This window comes from Electrophorus electricus, chromosome 3 (assembly GCF_013358815.1).
Source record: "Electrophorus electricus isolate fEleEle1 chromosome 3, fEleEle1.pri, whole genome shotgun sequence".
NCBI lineage: Eukaryota > Metazoa > Chordata > Actinopteri > Gymnotiformes > Gymnotidae > Electrophorus > Electrophorus electricus.
In genome coordinates this window covers 21664517-21682427 of record NC_049537.1, presented here as the reverse complement: position 1 = coordinate 21682427, position 17911 = coordinate 21664517, and the positions used below count along the sequence as shown (strand labels likewise).

Sequence of the window (17911 nt, the reverse complement as noted above, 5' to 3'; positions counted from 1 at the left end):
TTCCATTTCTTGTGGAAAAGACCCAGCAAGAATATTTGAGGTAACAAGTTTACCAACGTTGGTAACCCAACATTTATTGAGCCTGATATTCTCTTTACTCAGGTGACACCTTAGATTTCTGTAAGGCTAGACAGCCTATATTAAGGTCAACCAATATGAAGGTGACATCATCTGTCATTTATTAGGTTTTTTAGTGCCCTGCAACGGAATTACAGTTGTGCAAGTTTATAAAATTTCTATCTATAACTTAAAATCTATTAGATCCTATTTATAATTTAAAATCCAAAAACAAAAGCCAGAAGCAATATAGTGGTATAATTTATATAGAGAATTTACTTAGCACATTACATACAATAGAAAATAAACTTGTAAAATATATTAAGTATTTTAGCATAAAATTAGAGGAAAAACACCAGTTACAATTTACATGTCCCTAGGGTGGACATGACCCAGTTTTTGTACTTTCAGATTAGGGCGCAAGTAGCCATAGATAGATGAATAACAGAATTTTGCATACAAGGACTTCGACTATGCCCTCAGTGGACAAGGGCTCCCTGATGACCTTCAAGTGTAGCGCTGTTTGCAAAGAGGACTGTAAAGATTATATTTAGTAAGTACTTTGTTAAGCAGTCAATATGAAGTACATGAAGCAAGCTTTTTGTCTTGAACATATTTTCATCAGCGCCTTCATCCACTTTACCTGGCAGTGCAATAATTAGTAACCATGTCAGAGTCCTCTCTTAATTAAAGATCTGACACTCAGTTTTAATGACTGGAAATGCTAAACCTGGATCCCCATAACAATTTCCTGGTGTCTCAAGCAATCTGAAAGGAGTCAGTGCTGTGTGAAGCTTACAGAGCTGAAAGTCCAGATTCACAGTCCTGGGCTTCAGACAGCCTTCAGTGCTAATCTCACTCTTTAATACTTCGGTGGTCTGTTTCTGTGCTTTGGTTATTTGAGATCTCTTTATGGGTTTACCTTGGGCTATGTTTTATTATGGATTATTGCTTTTAATGAACATCAAACGCTATAGCAAAACTGCACAGTATTTATCACTTACTAATGTAGTCACACAATTAAGAGCCATATGTACACAGATATGTAAGGTTATATACAGCTTGAGTTTAAATTTGAGGAGAGGATACATTATTTAAAAAAAAAAAAAAAGCTGTAATTGTCAGTAATTATAGTATTCAGTATGTTGTACATTACTGTTATAGCATAAGTCTTTTAATAGACAAACAGATGAAATGGGACCATTACTGGTAGAGAAGAGCAGACAGGTCTCACACCCCACAGAATTCAGGAGTAGTTCCTAATTTGACTGCATTCGGTGAGATTTAGCAGGTTTCAGGATTCCACAGCATTCCCTATCTTGTGAAGCAGTTGCAGAATATATAATTTATTGTTGCCACAATACTATTCTTTAGACTAATCATACTGCAAATGGTCATGTTACTGCACCCCATAAAGCACATATATAATGTGCTTCATCTGTTCTGATAAAAGCTAAGGTTGTTCGTCTGTCTTTGATAAATAAACACATTCTTTTAATTAGCTGTAGCTTTAAAAACTTGGTCAAAATAATGCAGTTCTTGAAACAAATGTTTTGCCTATATGGGGTAGTTCTATTCAGCTTCCCCTATACATGAGATGAGACAAACCTTTTAAATCCACAAACTAAGACAGACACACACACACACACACACACACACACACACACACACACACACACACACACACACACACACACACACACACACACACACCAAGTTTCATACACAACAAAAGAGAAAGAACCAAACAAATAAGAAACTAAAACAAAAACATACAAACAAACACCACTCAACCCCAAGGCTTAAAGGCTTTGTTGTCATTCATTTTTTTGTTAAAAAGGTGCATAACTGGTTATGAAATTTGGTCTGGCTGTGGAGCTCGGGTGTAACACATCAGGCCGGGACGTGAGCACATGCGGGCCTGATCACCACATCCTAACGTCGAGCAGCTGCACGTCGCCCATTATTTCCAGCTCGTCAACACGGCTGAGGTCCTGCACACGGTGTTTGTAGCTCAGCTGGTGAATCCCGTTCACCGCCACCTTAAACTCCTGCACCTCACACAGAATGATCATCTTGGGAGGGTTGAAAAAAATGCAGGAAAACAGCGTCAGTGATCGGAAGCAACACCAGTCTCCTCCAATCCAATGAAGCACAGAAATGCTACTTGAGTGCCAACAGCTCCCACTTGGTGGACATTCTTTAACTGCTAAACATGAGAGTGTTAGTGAAGCAAGTTAGGTAGGTGGATGGATGAATGAGTGAGTGAGTGAGTGAGTGAGTGAGTGAGTGATAAGCCTGGTCCCTGAGGTGCTTTACATCCAAGAACTGGAACACTTGATTCTCATTAGAACACAATTCGGTTTCCAACTTTGTATTTTGTATGTACAAAACTAAATAACTCTTTTCACACACCAAATGCCCTAACGGGATCTCCGCACTACAGCTGTGCTTGCAGCTACAGGATCTGATAGAGTCACTTACCTCAAAGTATTCCCCCGGCTGAAAGGGGAAGCTGGGTAGGGTGTTCTCCTCTGGACCCCAGCACTCAGACAGGTAGGAGTTCCGAACAAACACACCGGTCTTAAGACGTGGGTTTAGGTGTAGTGCAATGTCCTCGGAGCCCCCAACGTGCAGGTTCACAGTGAAGCTACACACAGTGGTGCACGGGGGGGAAAAAAAAAGAAGCAAAGCACAGAAGTCACTAATCAGAAATCATAGCTGATACAACACCTAATCAAAGGCGGCTTTATGTTTTCAGACCATACATATTAGACATTTATTACTTTGTGACATTATCCTGGTTCATACCTGTGTGAATAGGCACCAATCTGGCCCTTGATAGTGATTGTGTGTCCTGGACTCAGGCCCTTCGTTAGCTTTCTTCTAAATGGAAGACTCTAAAAAGCAAGTACACAAATGTAAAGATGACACCTTGTCTTAGATCAGGTCCCACGTGTACTTTATCTTCCTTGAAACATACAGATTTGATGTGATGCTGAAATGAGCTTCCTAGAGCTGTTCTAGAGCTTCAGAAGCACTTTGCTTGCATAGCTAATGAAGGACCTCTGATCAAAATGTATTGCTTCTTTGTAAACCCCTGTACACTCGTGTGTGTGTGTGAGGGTCCCCCTTATACTCCAACTTTCTACGAGAGGCCTGACAGTTCAAGGGTGTGCTGCAGTATTTTTGCTGTTCTTGGGCTTGTGCTTTTCTGCATTGAGACTCCTGTCATTCCTGGGATCTTTTGGAGCGGCTCCTCCAGCTTAGGGCTCATAGCTCACAGCCCCGAGCTCCCCATCACCACTGGGACAACCCTGGTGTTAACCTTCCCCATTTTCCTGGATGTTACCGTCCCCTCCTGTATATTACATACATTTCAGAGTGACAAGTGCTCACCATATCGAGTGATTCTGACAGCACAGCCTGCAGGACAAAGTAGCACACAAAGAGCATGTTAAAGAGCCTGCCTTCACCTTCACCGTTCAAACATACAGAAAGAAGCTTGGTCCTGGTAAGAGGGTATTCTAAAGACGACACTACAGCCAGTCACGCGCCAAGCTCTCTGTTTCCGTCCGTGGCTCTGAGCATTTTGTCGCTTTCCAGTTGCCTTACGCAACTGATTCAGCCGCTGAAGGGCTCAATTATGAACCAACGAGGGGAAATGCATGTGATTGAGCCCTGAGATTGCGAACCACTTCCACAGGAAATCAGTATTGATTGCGAGTGATTTCGATTTGGGCAGAGGTTATAGGTTGTTTAAAAAAAACTAAACAAATAAGAAAATGCACATTGTGTGCATGCACACAAAGAAAAACACATAAACCAAAAAATGAAAACTGCACAAATAAGGAATTCCACTCACATTATCCTTTGTCCCTGGCCCAGCCACATCAGCTAGAGAAACGGCTGAATTCTGTGAACAAAGACATGGCCTTCACAGCTCCTTTGACCGTTTTTAGTCCAAACCACACTGCTAATATCTGAGCAAGAGCCAAAACATTGATTCCTATGCAGAGCTTCTCAGCCAGGCCCTGTTTTTGAATGTGCTCTACTGCCCCCCACCCAACACAGCTAGACCAGCTTAGCTAAACTTTAAAACATAAACAATCACGTGGCCATGACCTGTGAATGAACAACTGCTTTACGCTTTATGCTTATATTTTATACATTGGTTAAGGTAATGTTCACGATGGTCATGTCAGGTACTTACTGTACTTGGGAAGAATCCTATGGCCTGGATCTGAACCTTCCCTGATATTGCCAATGTGTCCACCTTGCCCAGATCTACTCTGTGCTTATATTCTAGCACATGAGCACCATTTACTGCCACCTGGAGGTAAAGATTAAAATGGCAGAAACAGTTACTGGTAGAGAAACTCACTTTAGGCAAACTCAGTTTCTTAAAGCTAGCAGGAGAACTGTGGGCTGAGGACAGATTAGGGTAGGCAATGAGGAAAGAGTCACCTTAGGTTTTAGTAAACCTTCCACCTGCTAAACTTTCTTTCCATAACCACTAGCTGTATCAGATTTACCAAGGTGGACTGCAAAGTGATGCTAACTCTTGGAGTGAGGCTTCACAACATTAATCTTGCCCACTCTAAATCTCCAGACTGCGAACCTGTGAACTCTTGTCTCATAAACTTTGGAATAACGTTCTGTGGCATTTACTGACGGGGTCAGTATCACGTAAAGTCTGTGAAGGTACAGACTATTATATTTAATTTAATATATATCTTTTTTTTTTTTAACAATGATTTTGCATTTACCTTGTAAACATCTTTCTCTATTAGTATGATGATCTCAAAAATGGCTCCTTTCTTGAACGGCATTAGAGAGTGGATATCCTCTTTGCCCCACTGCTCATGCTGCAAACTGTTACAAACGATGTAGGACTTCTTGAAGCGAGGGTTAAAGTGGAAGGCCACATCTGCCCTGGGCTTAACACTGCTCCCACATGTGAAATCCACCTGAAACCTACAAGAAATGGTGTCTCTCTTTGATTGGCTGCTCAACCTGACCTGTTCGAGTTTAAAAATATCATCGATCTATCATATCCATCCTGGTTAAACTAAATTTAAATACATTATTCTGTAGCTTCCAACACTAGACTTTGGTCAGTGGGAGAGCACCTCTCAGCGGACTCTATTTCATTTAAAACATAATGCTTAAAGTAATCGTTTATTGTTGCATTGTATACAAGTCCTAATTTAAATTTAATTGTGCCCTTATTTTACTAGTATGGTAGTAGAGTTTACCATATGTAAACTCTACTGTGTTAACTCTTTGCTTCCCCCTGCCCATTTTTCCCTGTTAGTGGGATCTCTTTTTGCTTATTCTGTGTTTATGAGTTTTTTTAAGACTACGCCATACAGAAACGGCATACTCTGGTTCTTCTTCTACACCAACGCTACAACACTATACATTTTTAGAGTGACTATACATTATTTCATTATATGTCTTAGTAATTACAGATTTAACTGAACATAACTTGAATATAACTGTCAACTTCATGCACGTGAAAACAGCAGTGTACCATAATGCAGATTATATATGATTATATAATATATGCAGATACCTGTCTGCTTCACTTGGAACTGATCCTTGAACAAGAACCATTTCGCCTGGAGTGAGTCCCCCAAGAATGGTTACAGCGAGCGGAATTGTCTGTGAATAATTAGATTAGTTTGCTCTAAATCAAACCTTTATTTTTCCATCAAGTTAGATAAATACAAAGGATCTGTGGGGAAAATGACTTGCTACCCATTTCAACCAGAGAAATCATTGCCTAACATAACTAAAAACCGTTGTAATTTTAACAGTTTACTGCGATTTGCATTCAGTGAAGCCCAACAGTACAACTGAACTGACTGATAAAGGCTCTCTATTGCCTAAGAAAGATAGCTAGCAGCTACCTGGCAAACATTTTTCTTTTGCGCCAGGACTTTTGAGATCAACATATCACAGACAGGACAAAAGAGTAGTAGTTAGATTACTACAGTAGTAATCAGATAACAATCAGCATGAAAACGATGTGCAAATAGCAGTATTTCGCACACTTTGTCAAACTGCACAAGTTAGCTAGGTTAACCTAGCTAGCTAGCAGACAAGCGAGTGCTGAATAATAATTTATGAAATAAGAGTAAATTTCTCACAGGGTTCAAAACAGTTTGTTTCGGATTCCTAACAGACATGTTGTTGTGCTGTCCAAATAGGTCCTACTGTATCCAGCCCAAATTAATTTGGCAAACTTATGGAGTATATAAAAAAAATGTCTGAGCTCACGTATATTACAGTTTAACTTCCTTGTTCAACAACGCTTCCGACGAAAGAGACCAATGACAATGACCTGCGTCTTGTGACAATGTTCCTGCTGGTTTTTTGCTCTTATCGTTAAAACTATATTTTGTACATTTTTATAGTCAATCGTTCATTTTCCTATTGTATTCGCAAGGTTGTTCTATTTCCCTCCAAACATGAAATCTTGCTATTTTTTGTTTCATTGACTACGTATTCACGAATCCTGTAGTTGAACTGCGTCTTTAAAAAGTTGAGAATGTCACGTTATCAAACAAGGAAGTAACATGTCAGCTGTAAATCGGGTGATAACTTCGTGCTTTTGGTAGTATATGCCTAGTTGATGCTAGCGGACTGTTGCTGCAGTGCAACGGGGAGGAATCCGCAATGATCGCACACTCTTTGGGCTTGTTTCTTTTACCGTGCATTTGCTTATGCGCTGCTGAATATTATCTTGTGGATGACAGAATCGGACTGGGAAGACGATTTGATGGTATAGGCGGCTTAAGTGGAGGAGGGGTAGGCTATGTCTCTTAAATTCACTTGCTGCTTATTTGAATGAACTTCAGCAGTGTAGGGGAAAAAAACGTTTTGTCTTTGTTCTTAGGCCACTTCACGACTTTTGATCAACTACAACGAATCTTATCGGAGTCAAATACTGGATTACCTGTTCAAGGTAGTAAACTATACCATTCTATACTAAATAATACATCCACATATGGTATTGAGACAGTTCAGGATATAATGCTGTATTTAGAATACTAAATGCTTATCCCATGACTACGTTTTCTCCTAGCCTAACTTTGGCGCTTCATTGCATATTCTTAAAGTAGAAATTGGTGGTGATGCTCAAACCACAGGTAAGAAATAATCCATTTGTGCACGTCACTGTACTAAGTGGTAATGCAGCAATTTTAGTGAAGATATGAAAATAAACGGCATACTTAAAAAGCATTGTTGCACAGACGTGACTGCCACGTCAAGTGATCAGCTGAATGTCACAAGGTTTCAGGTTAGTCAGGAATAGTCACATGGTTGTCAAGTTTATGATTTTTTTAAATTGACAATTTTAGTGCGGGCTTTGGGAGTACAAGCAGAATTTACAGCATCTTATAGTGCCCATCAGACAACAGTTAATTATAGTTTTCAGATGACAAAACATAAGGTAGAGAATCTTTGCTTAATTTTTACTTTTTGCATCTTTATAAAAGGCTATGACTAGAAGATCTGAAAACCCATAGAGGGTATAAAGAAAACAACTGTCCTGTGTATGTCCACAGGAAAAAGGGTATAACCAGTGATTATACTAACACATTGCCTTTTAATTTTTTAGTTTTACAAGCTTGCAGTACATATGGATTTTTTTTTTCTTCTGTAAGACAGGACCCTGGGTATACAGACTTGTACAGTCTTATTCAGCCAGGGACAAATTAAACTTTCATTCAAAGCCAAGGTAGCATCCTATTAAGAATGATATGCCTATTTATTCATCTATTAATCCATCTATGTCTTTTGGTTTTTTTTTTGTTTTTTATAGATGGAACAGAGCCATCACACATGCACAATGAGAATGATGAAAATTATTTTCGTGGTTATGAATGGTGGTTAATGAAGGAGGCCAAGAAGAGGAACCCGGATATAATTCTTATTGGTAGGATCTAATTAGACAGTCAATCTTGAGAAGGAAAGCAACACACCATGCAATTATCTGCTGAATCTCATGTTAGCTGATCTGATGTTGTTGTTGTTGTTATTGTTGTTTTTAGGTCTTCCTTGGGCATTCCCAGGATGGGTTGGTCAAGGGAGCAACTGGCCATACACATTTCCAAACATTACAGCTAATTATGTAGTTTCTTGGGTCATTGGAGCAAAACAACATCATGGCCTTGATATCAACTATATAGGGGTATGTTCTGAATGTTCTGTTATGCTGTATCTTCACAGTTATTCAAGATGAGCTTGTATTTAACAATACAATGTTCTGTTTTTAAGATATGGAATGAAAAAGACTACAATGTAAAGTACATAACGGTAAGAAACTGTCATACAATTTCTTAAATTGGGAAATTGTAAAATCTCTCAAATTCTTTTAAATCAGTATATCATTAGAACAGTTCATGAATAGTTAAAACAACAAAGCCAGAAGTAGTTTGGTGTGTGTGTATATATATATTTGTTTTAAAAATACTATCTCCTATGTTTTGTACTGTGGCTGTCCAGGTGCTTCGAGACACATTAGACCGAGCTGGTTTAACAGGTGTAGGCATCATAGCAGCAGATGGAAACTGGGACATTTCAAAAGCCATGCTTGGTGATTCATATCTCAATGATGCTGTTGAGGTCATAGGGTAAGAATCTGTTCTGAATCAATTACTTGTAAATACTTTTATTATATGACTTGAGTCACAATGGGGGCTGAAGACTTTTGTTCTGTTGCCAGTGTTCACTACCCAGGCACCATGACCATCAAGGAGGCAATGATTACAGGGAAGGTGCTCTGGTCCTCTGAAGATTATAGCACGTTTAATAATAACATTGGTGCAGGATGTTGGGCACGTATTCTTAACCAGAACTATGTAAATGGAAGAATGACCTCGTGAGTAGAATGCTTTATGTTGTTTAGGTTTATGTTTTCATTTCCAAGAAATAAATGTAATGCATGACTTCTAAACTATTTATCTGTTTTGGGTGTCTTTTTAAACAAATAAAAATAGGACTATTTCCTGGAATCTCATAGCAAGTTATTATGAAGATCTGTCTTTTGGCCGAGATGGTTTGATGACAGCAGAAGAGCCATGGAGTGGGAATTATGTTGTGGAATCCCCAATATGGATAACTGGTACTCAGCAATCAAAACAGAACCAGTGGTACTGAGGTTAAAAAAGGGCAAAGTTCAAAATGTCAAGTAATCTACAGTTGCCTTTTTGTGTTTCTTTTTTTGTATGTACTCTAATTTGTGGTGTAGCTCACACTACTCAGTTTGCGCAACCTGGTTGGACCTATCTGCAGACCGTGGGGCACCTCAAACATGGTGGAAGTTATGTAGCATTAACAGATGGCAATGGCAACCTCACAATTATAATAGAAACCATGGTGGGTGTTTTATGTTTTCCTTCGTCTTGTGAAATGTCAAGTTTGCGTGAAACAGTTAGATTTTAGCCTGTTTTCCTTCCTCTTTTTGCAGACCCACGATCACTCAGAGTGCATACGGCCTTCACTCCCACCATATACTGTTTCTCCCCAGACAGCAACATTTCAGCTCAAAGGTTCCTTCGTAAGTGCAATGACTCCTCGTAAGATTTCCAGGCCACTAAATATTAACTAGAAAGTTTATTTGTTGTCCCTGATGTTTTTTAGGTTGCACTCACTGAGCTCCAGCAGTGGTACTCAAAATTAAATTTTATGAACAAAAAAGACACACTCTTCCAGAATATCACTCCCATCAAGGTAAAAATGACTCCTCAAATTCTTAAAAAAAGAAAGGCGAGATCAAGATATTTGCGTTCTTAATATCCTAAACAGTACATATCCCTAAATTTGTGATCAGGTGTCCAATGGGTATTTTACCTTGCAACTGGATGTTGATGAAGTTTATACAATTACAACAGTTACCAGTGGGCACAAAGGCCTCTATCCTGATCCCCCAGAGGCTGCACCATTCCCCAAGAAATACTTTGATGACTTTAATGTCAGTAAGTTCCTTTACTCTCTTTATGCTCTTAAGCAGCAACACTATGAAATGCAAGGTAAAGGTGGTAAAAACATGGCACCAGCTTGCTAACCATGCTCTAGATTAAGCTTTCTAATATGCTCTTTCTCATCATATTCCTTTCATGATCAGGTAGCCCACCTTTTTCAGAAGCCCCGTGTTTTGCTGATCAAACTGGAGTGTTTGAGTACTTCAGGAATCTAACAGATCCAGGGCCGCATGTGTACACCTTGCGCCAGGTGGTTACCCAGCGGCCGGTAACGTGGGCTTATGATGCTGACCAGACCATCACTGTCATAGGAGACCACACCTGGTGAGTCCATTACAGATTCTGTCTTCATGACCCATTTTTTAAAATCCACGAAGTAGCATCAGGGCAATGTTTTGTGGCCTTTTTAAAATTATTTGTTTAGTTTTCAGGTAATGTTATTATTTTAGTTGCCTTCATTTGCATGCTTTGGTGGGATTGATTCTATGCTTTTCATTTCTGTAGGCAAAACCTGTCAGTGTCCTGTGATGTCTACATTGAAAATGAAAATGGAGGAGTTTTCCTTGCAGCCAGAGTTGATCAAGGAGGGGAATCGGTCAAGAGCGCCATGGGTGTTTTTTATTGGGTATTTGCAAATGGCACATACAAAGTGACCAATGACCTAGGTGAGTGACCATTTTTTTCTGTTTATTTTTTTTCTTCCAAAAAGCTGCAACAATAGTGTTTCTCATTGTTCCCCAGCTCCCTGAGATTAGACTAAGCGTGATTTCTTCTTCTTCTTTAAGGTGGTGAGAAAGTTCTTGCTGAAGGGTTGTCTGGTACAAGAGTGGGCATATGGCACACATTAACTCTCACTGTAAAGGTAAAAGTTTTATTCTTTACAGTACTATATGTCTGTTTACATGAGAATTCATCCCTAATGTTGCACTTTGTTTCAACAGGGTTATTTTGCCTTTGGGATGCTAAATGGTTATCCTCTGTGGAAGAATGCTGTGGTTCTTCAACCACTAAATGGGTGGGCTGCAATAGGGACAAACTCTTTTGAATATGCACAGTTTGATAACTTTAAGGTTGATGCTGACTGATCCCTTGTTTAATTTTAGATGTACATTCAAAATGTGAATACTTGAACACTTCAGCACTGACAGTTAGCGTTGTGTTTGAGGATAAAGATAACCGTAAATTCCATTTAAATGCCTTTTAGGTGTGTGTGTGTGTGTATATATCCTTTTGTGGCGAATGTATGTATGGTAATCTGAGATTATTCATAGTAAACGATAACTGTAAATTTCCAATAAATGTACATAGATATGTAATTTTTAAAGAATGTTTTCTATTTTTAATAAAGATTTTACGATTCAGAAAGTGTATCATTCATTTCAGACTGTAATTGTACTAAGTTTTCTCTAACCGAGTACAAGCAGTATCAGCAAATTTGAAAAGTAGTCTGACCTCCCTTAGCAACCGAGTTGCATAGCATTATTTGCTTAGTAACTAAAACATGGCGAACGGCCAGGAGATTCGCCGCGCTAAACGCATTTTTATTAACAACATCGATTCATACTCGTCGAAATACATTGCCAAGGTAAGACCGTCAGTTTAGCCAGTTTATTTGTAGCTGCAGATTTAGTGATCTTTATATCTGATGTCTTCGCGCTGTAGTACCTGTCCACCTGCGTTGTTGGGGAGTCTCTCGAACACACTGGAGAGGAAGATGAGAAAGTTTCAAAAAAGGAAGATAACTTGCAGGATGACCAATTTCAAATCGTTGGAACCATTACAAGTAAAGATGAGAAGACTAAACGTTTTGCGCTTGAAGAATACTCGGTGAGCCTGGAAGTATTTTCACTCCACAAAATATTCTGAAGGGCATAGAGTTAAACCCAGGCAAATTATGATAGTTAACCTAGCTAGTTAGCTCCATGTTGACGTTAAATTACATTTCCAAACACCTGGTTAGGCTTTAAATCGAGATGAGCTTCTTCACCGTTTTATGGAATGTGATATCATTGTGTACAATATCTCGGAGGATGCTGATGTGACTGATGAAGCTACGTGGGCCATTTCAGGTGACCGCTTTGTCAATTATTAGTTTATTAGCTAGCTAGTAGTTTTATTAAACTAGTAACGTTAGTAGTTTTATTTTTTGCTATATAGAATTTTCAGTATGCTTACTAGCTTGTTTTCTGATTACAGCCCTCCACAGTGAAATTGAACACTTTGGTTTTCCCAAGATATTCATTTTGGTGTCAACGTTAATGACCTGGGCAATGACTAAACCAGCTGATCCTGTAAGTGTTCAGTTATTTGTTTCAGAGACATTTGACAGAGTAAAGTTTGTTTTTTTTTTGTTTTGTTTACAGATTACCTTCTTTCTAACTATTATTTTAGGATGACCCCGAAATGCCTTTGACTGAAGATGACTATAGACGGAGAAGGCCACATCCCAACTTTAAAGAACAAACTAGCGCGGAGAAACTAGTCCTGAAGTTAGGGAAAACGGTTAGAATACAGAAAAATTAATGTTGTGCTCTGGTGATATGTCTTATAGTTTAATGTCTTTCATATCTGCTATCCTTAACAATGTTCTCCTCAGAAAAAGTCCAAGCTAGCCACTTATGTTGTGGCAGCAGGCCTGCAGTACGGAATGGGTGAGGGAATACTCCACTACTTCTTCAAGGTACTTTAACTCGTATGGATATCTTGAGTTGTCTATGTCTTGGCTCAGGTCATGTGGATATCATGCACTCTGTGGTTCTTGGTTTTAGCCTGATTCTTTTATGCAAAAAAAGTGCAGTGCTTCCCGGGAGTAGATAAAATGCTGATCTATGATGCTAATGCTATTATCGTCACAGATGTTTTGATGTTGTTGATGTGTAATCCGAAACTTCTTTTTTAAATCTCAGGGATCTTGGCTTGGAGAGTGGAACAGCATCCCTATTTTTGGTCCAGGCACTAATGTTATTCCTGCCATCCATGTCTACGATCTGGCTGGGTTTGTGGGACTGATATTTATTCATTGTAGTGGTCGTTGCAGACAGTTTAAACTTTTTTTTTCAGGCACATACTTATTTTTCTACAAATGTACTGTATAATTTTATCCCCAGGATAGTGCAAAATGTAATTGATCACAGACCCAAAAAACACTACTTTATTGCTGTGGATGACTCCAAGAATACATTTGAAGGTATTGTAAAGGTAACAGTTCTTTACATTCTCTGCCATCTTAAAGATATGGTATGAATGGTATGAAGTATTTTCTATATAATGTATTTAATTAGGATTATCCTCCGTCTGCCAGGCCATTGCATATGTTTTGGGTCCTGGAGAAGTTAAGACAGTCCCCAGAGACAATGCATATCTCACAGAGGCACTAACGGTACACCTTTTTTGCTTTTGTGCATTTTTAATAAAGGTTTTGGTAGGTTGTGTGGTCAAAGTGTACTACACTCTTCATATAGTGTAAACATATATTTGCATAAATGAAATCCTTCTTGGACCAGTGTTGAATGGTAAAATGTGGTTGTTTCTAGCAAGCTGATCTAGATTGCCTGAGTATAAACCTCCGGTTTGAGCCAGTTTTCCCAAAAGAGACACTCAGCGTGCGCTGGGTGTGTGAATCTGGATTTACTGACAACATCAGCCGTGTTGTGGAGGAGTACAAAGAATGCAGGCAGCTTATAGTAAGTATGACAGCATGTAAACTGCTGCATGTAACTAGCACAAAGGAGTATGTACCTCTGTATCAGACCACAGTGGCTGTCAGGGAGCAACTGTAAGGTGAATGACTACTTAAGAACAATGTCATAGTTAATTTGATTGTCTTTTCTCTAGCCCCTCAAGATCTGTCTCCTTGGCCCCCCTGCTGTTGGGAAGAGTTCAGTGGCAGCAAAACTATGTAACCATTATAAGCTTCCTCATATTAAAGTCAAAGAGACCATTGAGGAGAAAATCAAACATCTGGTCAGTGTTATTCATAGCAAAAGTTAATACATGAATACAACTTTTTTTCCATTGCATGAAACTAAAACTATTTGTCCTCAGCAACAGGAAACTATGCACATTTTATTACGAAAGAAAACCGACTTGCTCCAAACAGGAATTTTGTCTTGAGCTAATGTGTACATATTTTTGCATCAGGAAGAAATGCTTCAATTGAGTTATGGGGGAAATGAGAGTGATGAAGCATTTCAGGTGGCCCAGGAGCTGCTGGACTCTCTGAAGGACAGTCTGTCTCAGAATGGTATACCATCCCATCCAGGCATATACTTTCCTCTGTCAAAAGACATTCTTGAAAGCAGACTATGAGGACTATGGCCCATTGGGTCACCAATTTGCATCACAATAATTTTAAGAGTATTACAACATATATAGAATTCACCATTGCAGTTTGTGTATGTGTTTGTGTGTATAGGACAAGTTGATGACCAGAATGTTTTACGGGTCATCAGAGAGAAACTTAACTCAAAGCCTTGTAGAAATCAAGGGTTTGTTTTGGATGGTTACCCCAATACATCTGAGCAAGCTAAAGATCTTTTTTATGGTGAGGCACCTTTAGTACTACAGTGAACTAGTACAAAAAGCAGTAAAGATTTTCCCAAATTCCCAAGGTACATTTAAGACTTTTAATTTTTAACATGTCAAATGTGTCTCAGATGAAGACATGGAACTGGAACAGTTGAGATCCAAACTGCAGCCTTTTAACAAAAAGATAATACCAGGTTAGTCATTAATAGCAACACTGGAGGGTCACCTTACTTCTGTAAATTCAGAATATTTATGATTCATATATTTCTAATAAATAAATATAAGCTAATATGTCACAGTTTTGTTTAAAGGTGATGACCAAGTATTTCATTTAACCATTTACTTTCTTGGCTTTAGAGCAGTGTAAAAACATAAGCATCTGTGTTCCTCAGTGCACTCACAAGGTCGACTGGGTCTTTTTCTCTGCAGAGTATGTCATCTCTCTGGATGCCACTGACGAATTTCTGAAAGAGCGGGTGCGGAACCTTCCACAGAGTGTTGCAGAGAGCATGCACTACACTCAGGATGAGTTTCTGCAGCGCCTCTCAAAATTCAGGGAGGAAAACACAGAGGATGAAACGGTGCTTAACTATTTTGATGAGCTAGAGATCCACCCCGAGCACATAAGTGAGTGTCATTAACTATACATAACCAGTGCTTGATCAAAGGGAGTCACTCTGAGATAAAGCAGTTCTGATAGATGTAACATTGGCTAAAACATCATGTCAGATGGCAACATTTATCCACATGTTACAGTTTGCTGTTGATCATCTCTCGGCTTACTGTGCTCCAGTTAACGGATTAAAGCTCCTTTCAGTCATAGATTTTTAAAGTTCTTGCTAACTTCTGCCAGACTTGAACTCTGCTGAAGGAGTTCACCCCTCCCTGCAATCCCATCCACACCTTTGTCCAGAGTCCCTCCTGCCAAAGACTTACATGCTTAGTGTTTCAGTATTCTTAGCCTGCCTTTCTTTCTGCTCTGTGTACACACATAAACTAAAATTCACATGCCGGTAGAGTTGACACCTTGTAGAGAAACTTCCTAAGTTTAATACCACTAGACCTCAGGATTATAGAGGTCAGGACAGCATTTAGTTTTTTTTTTTGCCTCAGAACAACTATTTTAGTGATGGCTATCAGTTTATAAGACCAATTTAGCTCCGGTGTTCTCAAAATCAATTGCTTATGTAAACTGTATAGCCAGTCATATGTTTTTTTTTCCCCCAGATATCAACAGCATCAATGACACTGAGAATGAGGCTGTGATTAAGAAGATAGTCCAGATAGTGGGAAAGCCGATGAACTATGATCCCACCCCAGAGGAACAGGCAGAAGAAGAGCAGAAAAGGGCTGTGGAGATGCACCAGCAACTCCTGCAGGAGGCAGCAGAGAGTGTGTGCAGGGAGGCTGAAGAAAAGGCCAGAATGACTGCCGTCCTAGAGGAATGGGTAAACCGGAGGCTGACCGTTTCAGTTGACAATGATGTATGTGATTTGCATTTGGACAGCACAGTGAGAGCTTTTGGATATTTCCTGTACTTTGTCATGGATCAAGCTATTTCTAAATGTAGAATGACAACAGGTTCTCCATGAAGAAAAAAAAATCCCCTCGATTACAAGAGCCTCAGTGTATTTTCCATCAGCCACGTTTAGGTTCCAATCTCCATCAGATTTCATCTTAAATGAAGCAGTGAAACTGGCAAGTCTTGTGGCTGAAGCTGTTGATGTTTTTCCTTTCGTGTGTCCCTCTAGAACAGAAATGTGACGGAGGTGAAAAAGCAAGAGAAGGAGCTATTAGAGACACGCTCTATTCCCCTGAGACACTACCTGATGAAGAATGTCATACCAACGCTCACCGAGGCCCTACTCGAGTGCTGTAGAGCAAAGCCTGATGATCCCGTTGACTTTTTGGTATTTGTCTTTATTTTGCCTTAGTTTTTCTCCTTTGTTTTTAGATTTTATGTAGTCATGGATATTATAAACTACTCATATTCAATTTTGTTCTGCATTTCAGGCAGAATATCTTTTCAGGAACAACTTGGAAGACTAGTCATCCACTCTTGGCTAGAGCTACAATGGACAAAAGGAATGTGATTTTCTAACTTCCTGTTGTTAATGCTTTTTTTCCCCACTGTATTTATGTAATGTGTTTCCACATCTTATAGTCATGAAAAATCAAGGACTCTTTATATCCTCCAGTGTTTGAGCAGTAACAACAAACTGTTTTTAGGTATTCTGTGGTCAGAGAAAGTGAAATTGTAAATTGAAATATGCATTTTTGGATTTTCTTGCATTCAAAGCTTCAAGAGTGAATGTGCAAATATAATGCCATGGCTTAAATCATTTGGTTGCAAGAATTCAAACAGAGATGCATTTATTTCAGTTTTTAAACACTGTAATATTACTAAAAATCAATGATTATTTAAAGTGTGCGTTACTTTAATAATTTAAGTAATTTTTATATTTACTCCTCCCCCCCCAATTCACTGCATCATGGAGAAATCCTATATAAGTTTGGGGTAGCACTTCATGTTGATTTATAATTTAAGTCTCATACAAATAACCCTACATTATTTAGCCTTATTTAATTTATATTAGCTTCCTATTAATTCAGAACTTAAATATTAAATGTCAAGTTCATAAACCTATTGTTACAATTAGCACTATAAAATACTACATATCATCACCGTCTTACCCTGCCTGTGGGTGGCCTTACCTTTTTCCTTACACTTGGACCCTTTACCAGAGGCCTGGGAGTTTGAGGATGCGGCACAGCATTTTTGCTATTCCCAGGATTGTACTCTTCTGGACTGAGATTGACATTGTCATTCCTGGGATCAACTGAAGCCACTCTTTCAGGTTATGGCTCACAGCCCCAAGTGCCCTATTACTGGGACAACCTGGGTGGTACTGTCCATATTGTCTGTCTTTCTTCCTTCAGTTTCTGGTATTTTTTGCAGTGTTTTATATTACATCATTTGGATGTTTCCATCATTGGGACTGCCACATGTATCACCACTGGTTTTCTGCATCTTATCTACTGTCACAATTTCCAGCTGGGAAATGGAACTGGTCAAATATATGTGTGAGTGTGTGTAAATTATATAATTTTAGGATAATATTTCACTAAATTATCATTTGGATCTATGCCTTGTGGAACTCTTGGGGTGAGGGGGATCTATTTTTGTGCCCAAAATAACTTTATAGAATATTTGAATAGAAAGGTCAGAGTTTCTTTAGCATAGGATGTGTGGTGGATCTATTATTTTACTCTATATTTTATAATTTGTAGTAAAGTGATGTATTATTTATTTTATTTCTGCCAGATGAACT

At 38.9% G+C, this 17911-nt stretch overlaps 3 protein-coding genes across 3 annotated transcripts; 2 read left to right on the top strand and 1 right to left on the bottom strand.

The window, feature by feature from the left end:
* Nucleotides 1-1772: 1772 nt before the first annotated feature.
* Nucleotides 1773-6354, bottom strand: lgals8a (galectin 8a). Its single transcript, XM_026998739.2, has 9 exons — nucleotides 6213-6354; nucleotides 5636-5724; nucleotides 4827-5034; nucleotides 4271-4390; nucleotides 3923-3973; nucleotides 3457-3483; nucleotides 2869-2957; nucleotides 2542-2707; nucleotides 1773-2132 (listed from the first exon to the last, which is right to left on the bottom strand). Exons 1-9 carry the CDS (start codon nucleotides 6249-6251, stop codon nucleotides 1983-1985), a joined length of 939 nt encoding a protein of 312 aa, XP_026854540.2. The 5' UTR covers nucleotides 6252-6354; the 3' UTR covers nucleotides 1773-1982.
* A 139-nt stretch (nucleotides 6355-6493) lies between these two features.
* galca (galactosylceramidase a) lies at nucleotides 6494-11413 on the top strand. The gene is made up of 17 exons (XM_026998727.2): nucleotides 6494-6873; nucleotides 6962-7030; nucleotides 7151-7214; nucleotides 7892-8005; nucleotides 8121-8260; nucleotides 8347-8385; nucleotides 8575-8702; nucleotides 8795-8950; nucleotides 9069-9193; nucleotides 9320-9447; nucleotides 9539-9628; nucleotides 9712-9801; nucleotides 9902-10046; nucleotides 10196-10376; nucleotides 10557-10717; nucleotides 10838-10914; nucleotides 10994-11413. Exons 1-17 carry the CDS (start codon nucleotides 6742-6744, stop codon nucleotides 11135-11137), a joined length of 1983 nt encoding a protein of 660 aa, XP_026854528.2. The 5' UTR covers nucleotides 6494-6741; the 3' UTR covers nucleotides 11138-11413.
* Nucleotides 11414-11552: 139 nt separating this feature from the next.
* Nucleotides 11553-17826, top strand: ak7a (adenylate kinase 7a). The gene is made up of 18 exons (XM_026998485.2): nucleotides 11553-11637; nucleotides 11715-11879; nucleotides 12013-12121; nucleotides 12249-12343; nucleotides 12444-12554; nucleotides 12649-12732; nucleotides 12959-13047; nucleotides 13160-13250; nucleotides 13354-13431; nucleotides 13586-13735; nucleotides 13887-14015; nucleotides 14193-14295; nucleotides 14467-14595; nucleotides 14708-14773; nucleotides 15009-15206; nucleotides 15807-16027; nucleotides 16331-16489; nucleotides 16593-17826. The coding sequence occupies exons 1-18, from the start codon at nucleotides 11554-11556 to the stop codon at nucleotides 16626-16628; spliced, it is 2097 nt and encodes a 698-aa protein (XP_026854286.2). The 5' UTR covers nucleotide 11553; the 3' UTR covers nucleotides 16629-17826.
* The last annotated feature ends 85 nt before the right edge of the window (nucleotides 17827-17911 follow it).

Excerpts from the sequence above, each read along its gene's own strand:
- lgals8a (XM_026998739.2), bottom strand. The coding sequence starts at position 6,251 with ATGTCTGTTAGGAATCCGAAACAAACTGTTTTGAACCCT. Across the intron at positions 5,725-6,212 it reads AACAAACTGTTTTGAACCCT|ACAATTCCGCTCGCTGTAAC; the intron begins GTGAGAAATTTA and ends AATTATTCACAG. Across the intron at positions 2,958-3,456 it reads TGTCAGAATCACTCGATATG|AGTCTTCCATTTAGAAGAAA; the intron begins GTGAGCACTTGT and ends CTTGCTTTTTAG.
- ak7a (XM_026998485.2), top strand. The coding sequence starts at position 11,554 with ATGGCGAACGGCCAGGAGATTCGCCGCGCTAAACGCATTTTTATTAAC. Across the intron at positions 13,251-13,353 it reads CATTTGAAGGTATTGTAAAG|GCCATTGCATATGTTTTGGG; the intron begins GTAACAGTTCTT and ends TCCGTCTGCCAG. Across the intron at positions 14,774-15,008 it reads TAACAAAAAGATAATACCAG|AGTATGTCATCTCTCTGGAT; the intron begins GTTAGTCATTAA and ends TTTTCTCTGCAG.
- galca (XM_026998727.2), top strand. The coding sequence starts at position 6,742 with ATGATCGCACACTCTTTGGGCTTGTTTCTTTTACCGTGCATTTGCTTA. Across the intron at positions 9,448-9,538 it reads CAATTATAATAGAAACCATG|ACCCACGATCACTCAGAGTG; the intron begins GTGGGTGTTTTA and ends CTCTTTTTGCAG. Across the intron at positions 10,047-10,195 it reads CTTTGATGACTTTAATGTCA|GTAGCCCACCTTTTTCAGAA; the intron begins GTAAGTTCCTTT and ends TTTCATGATCAG.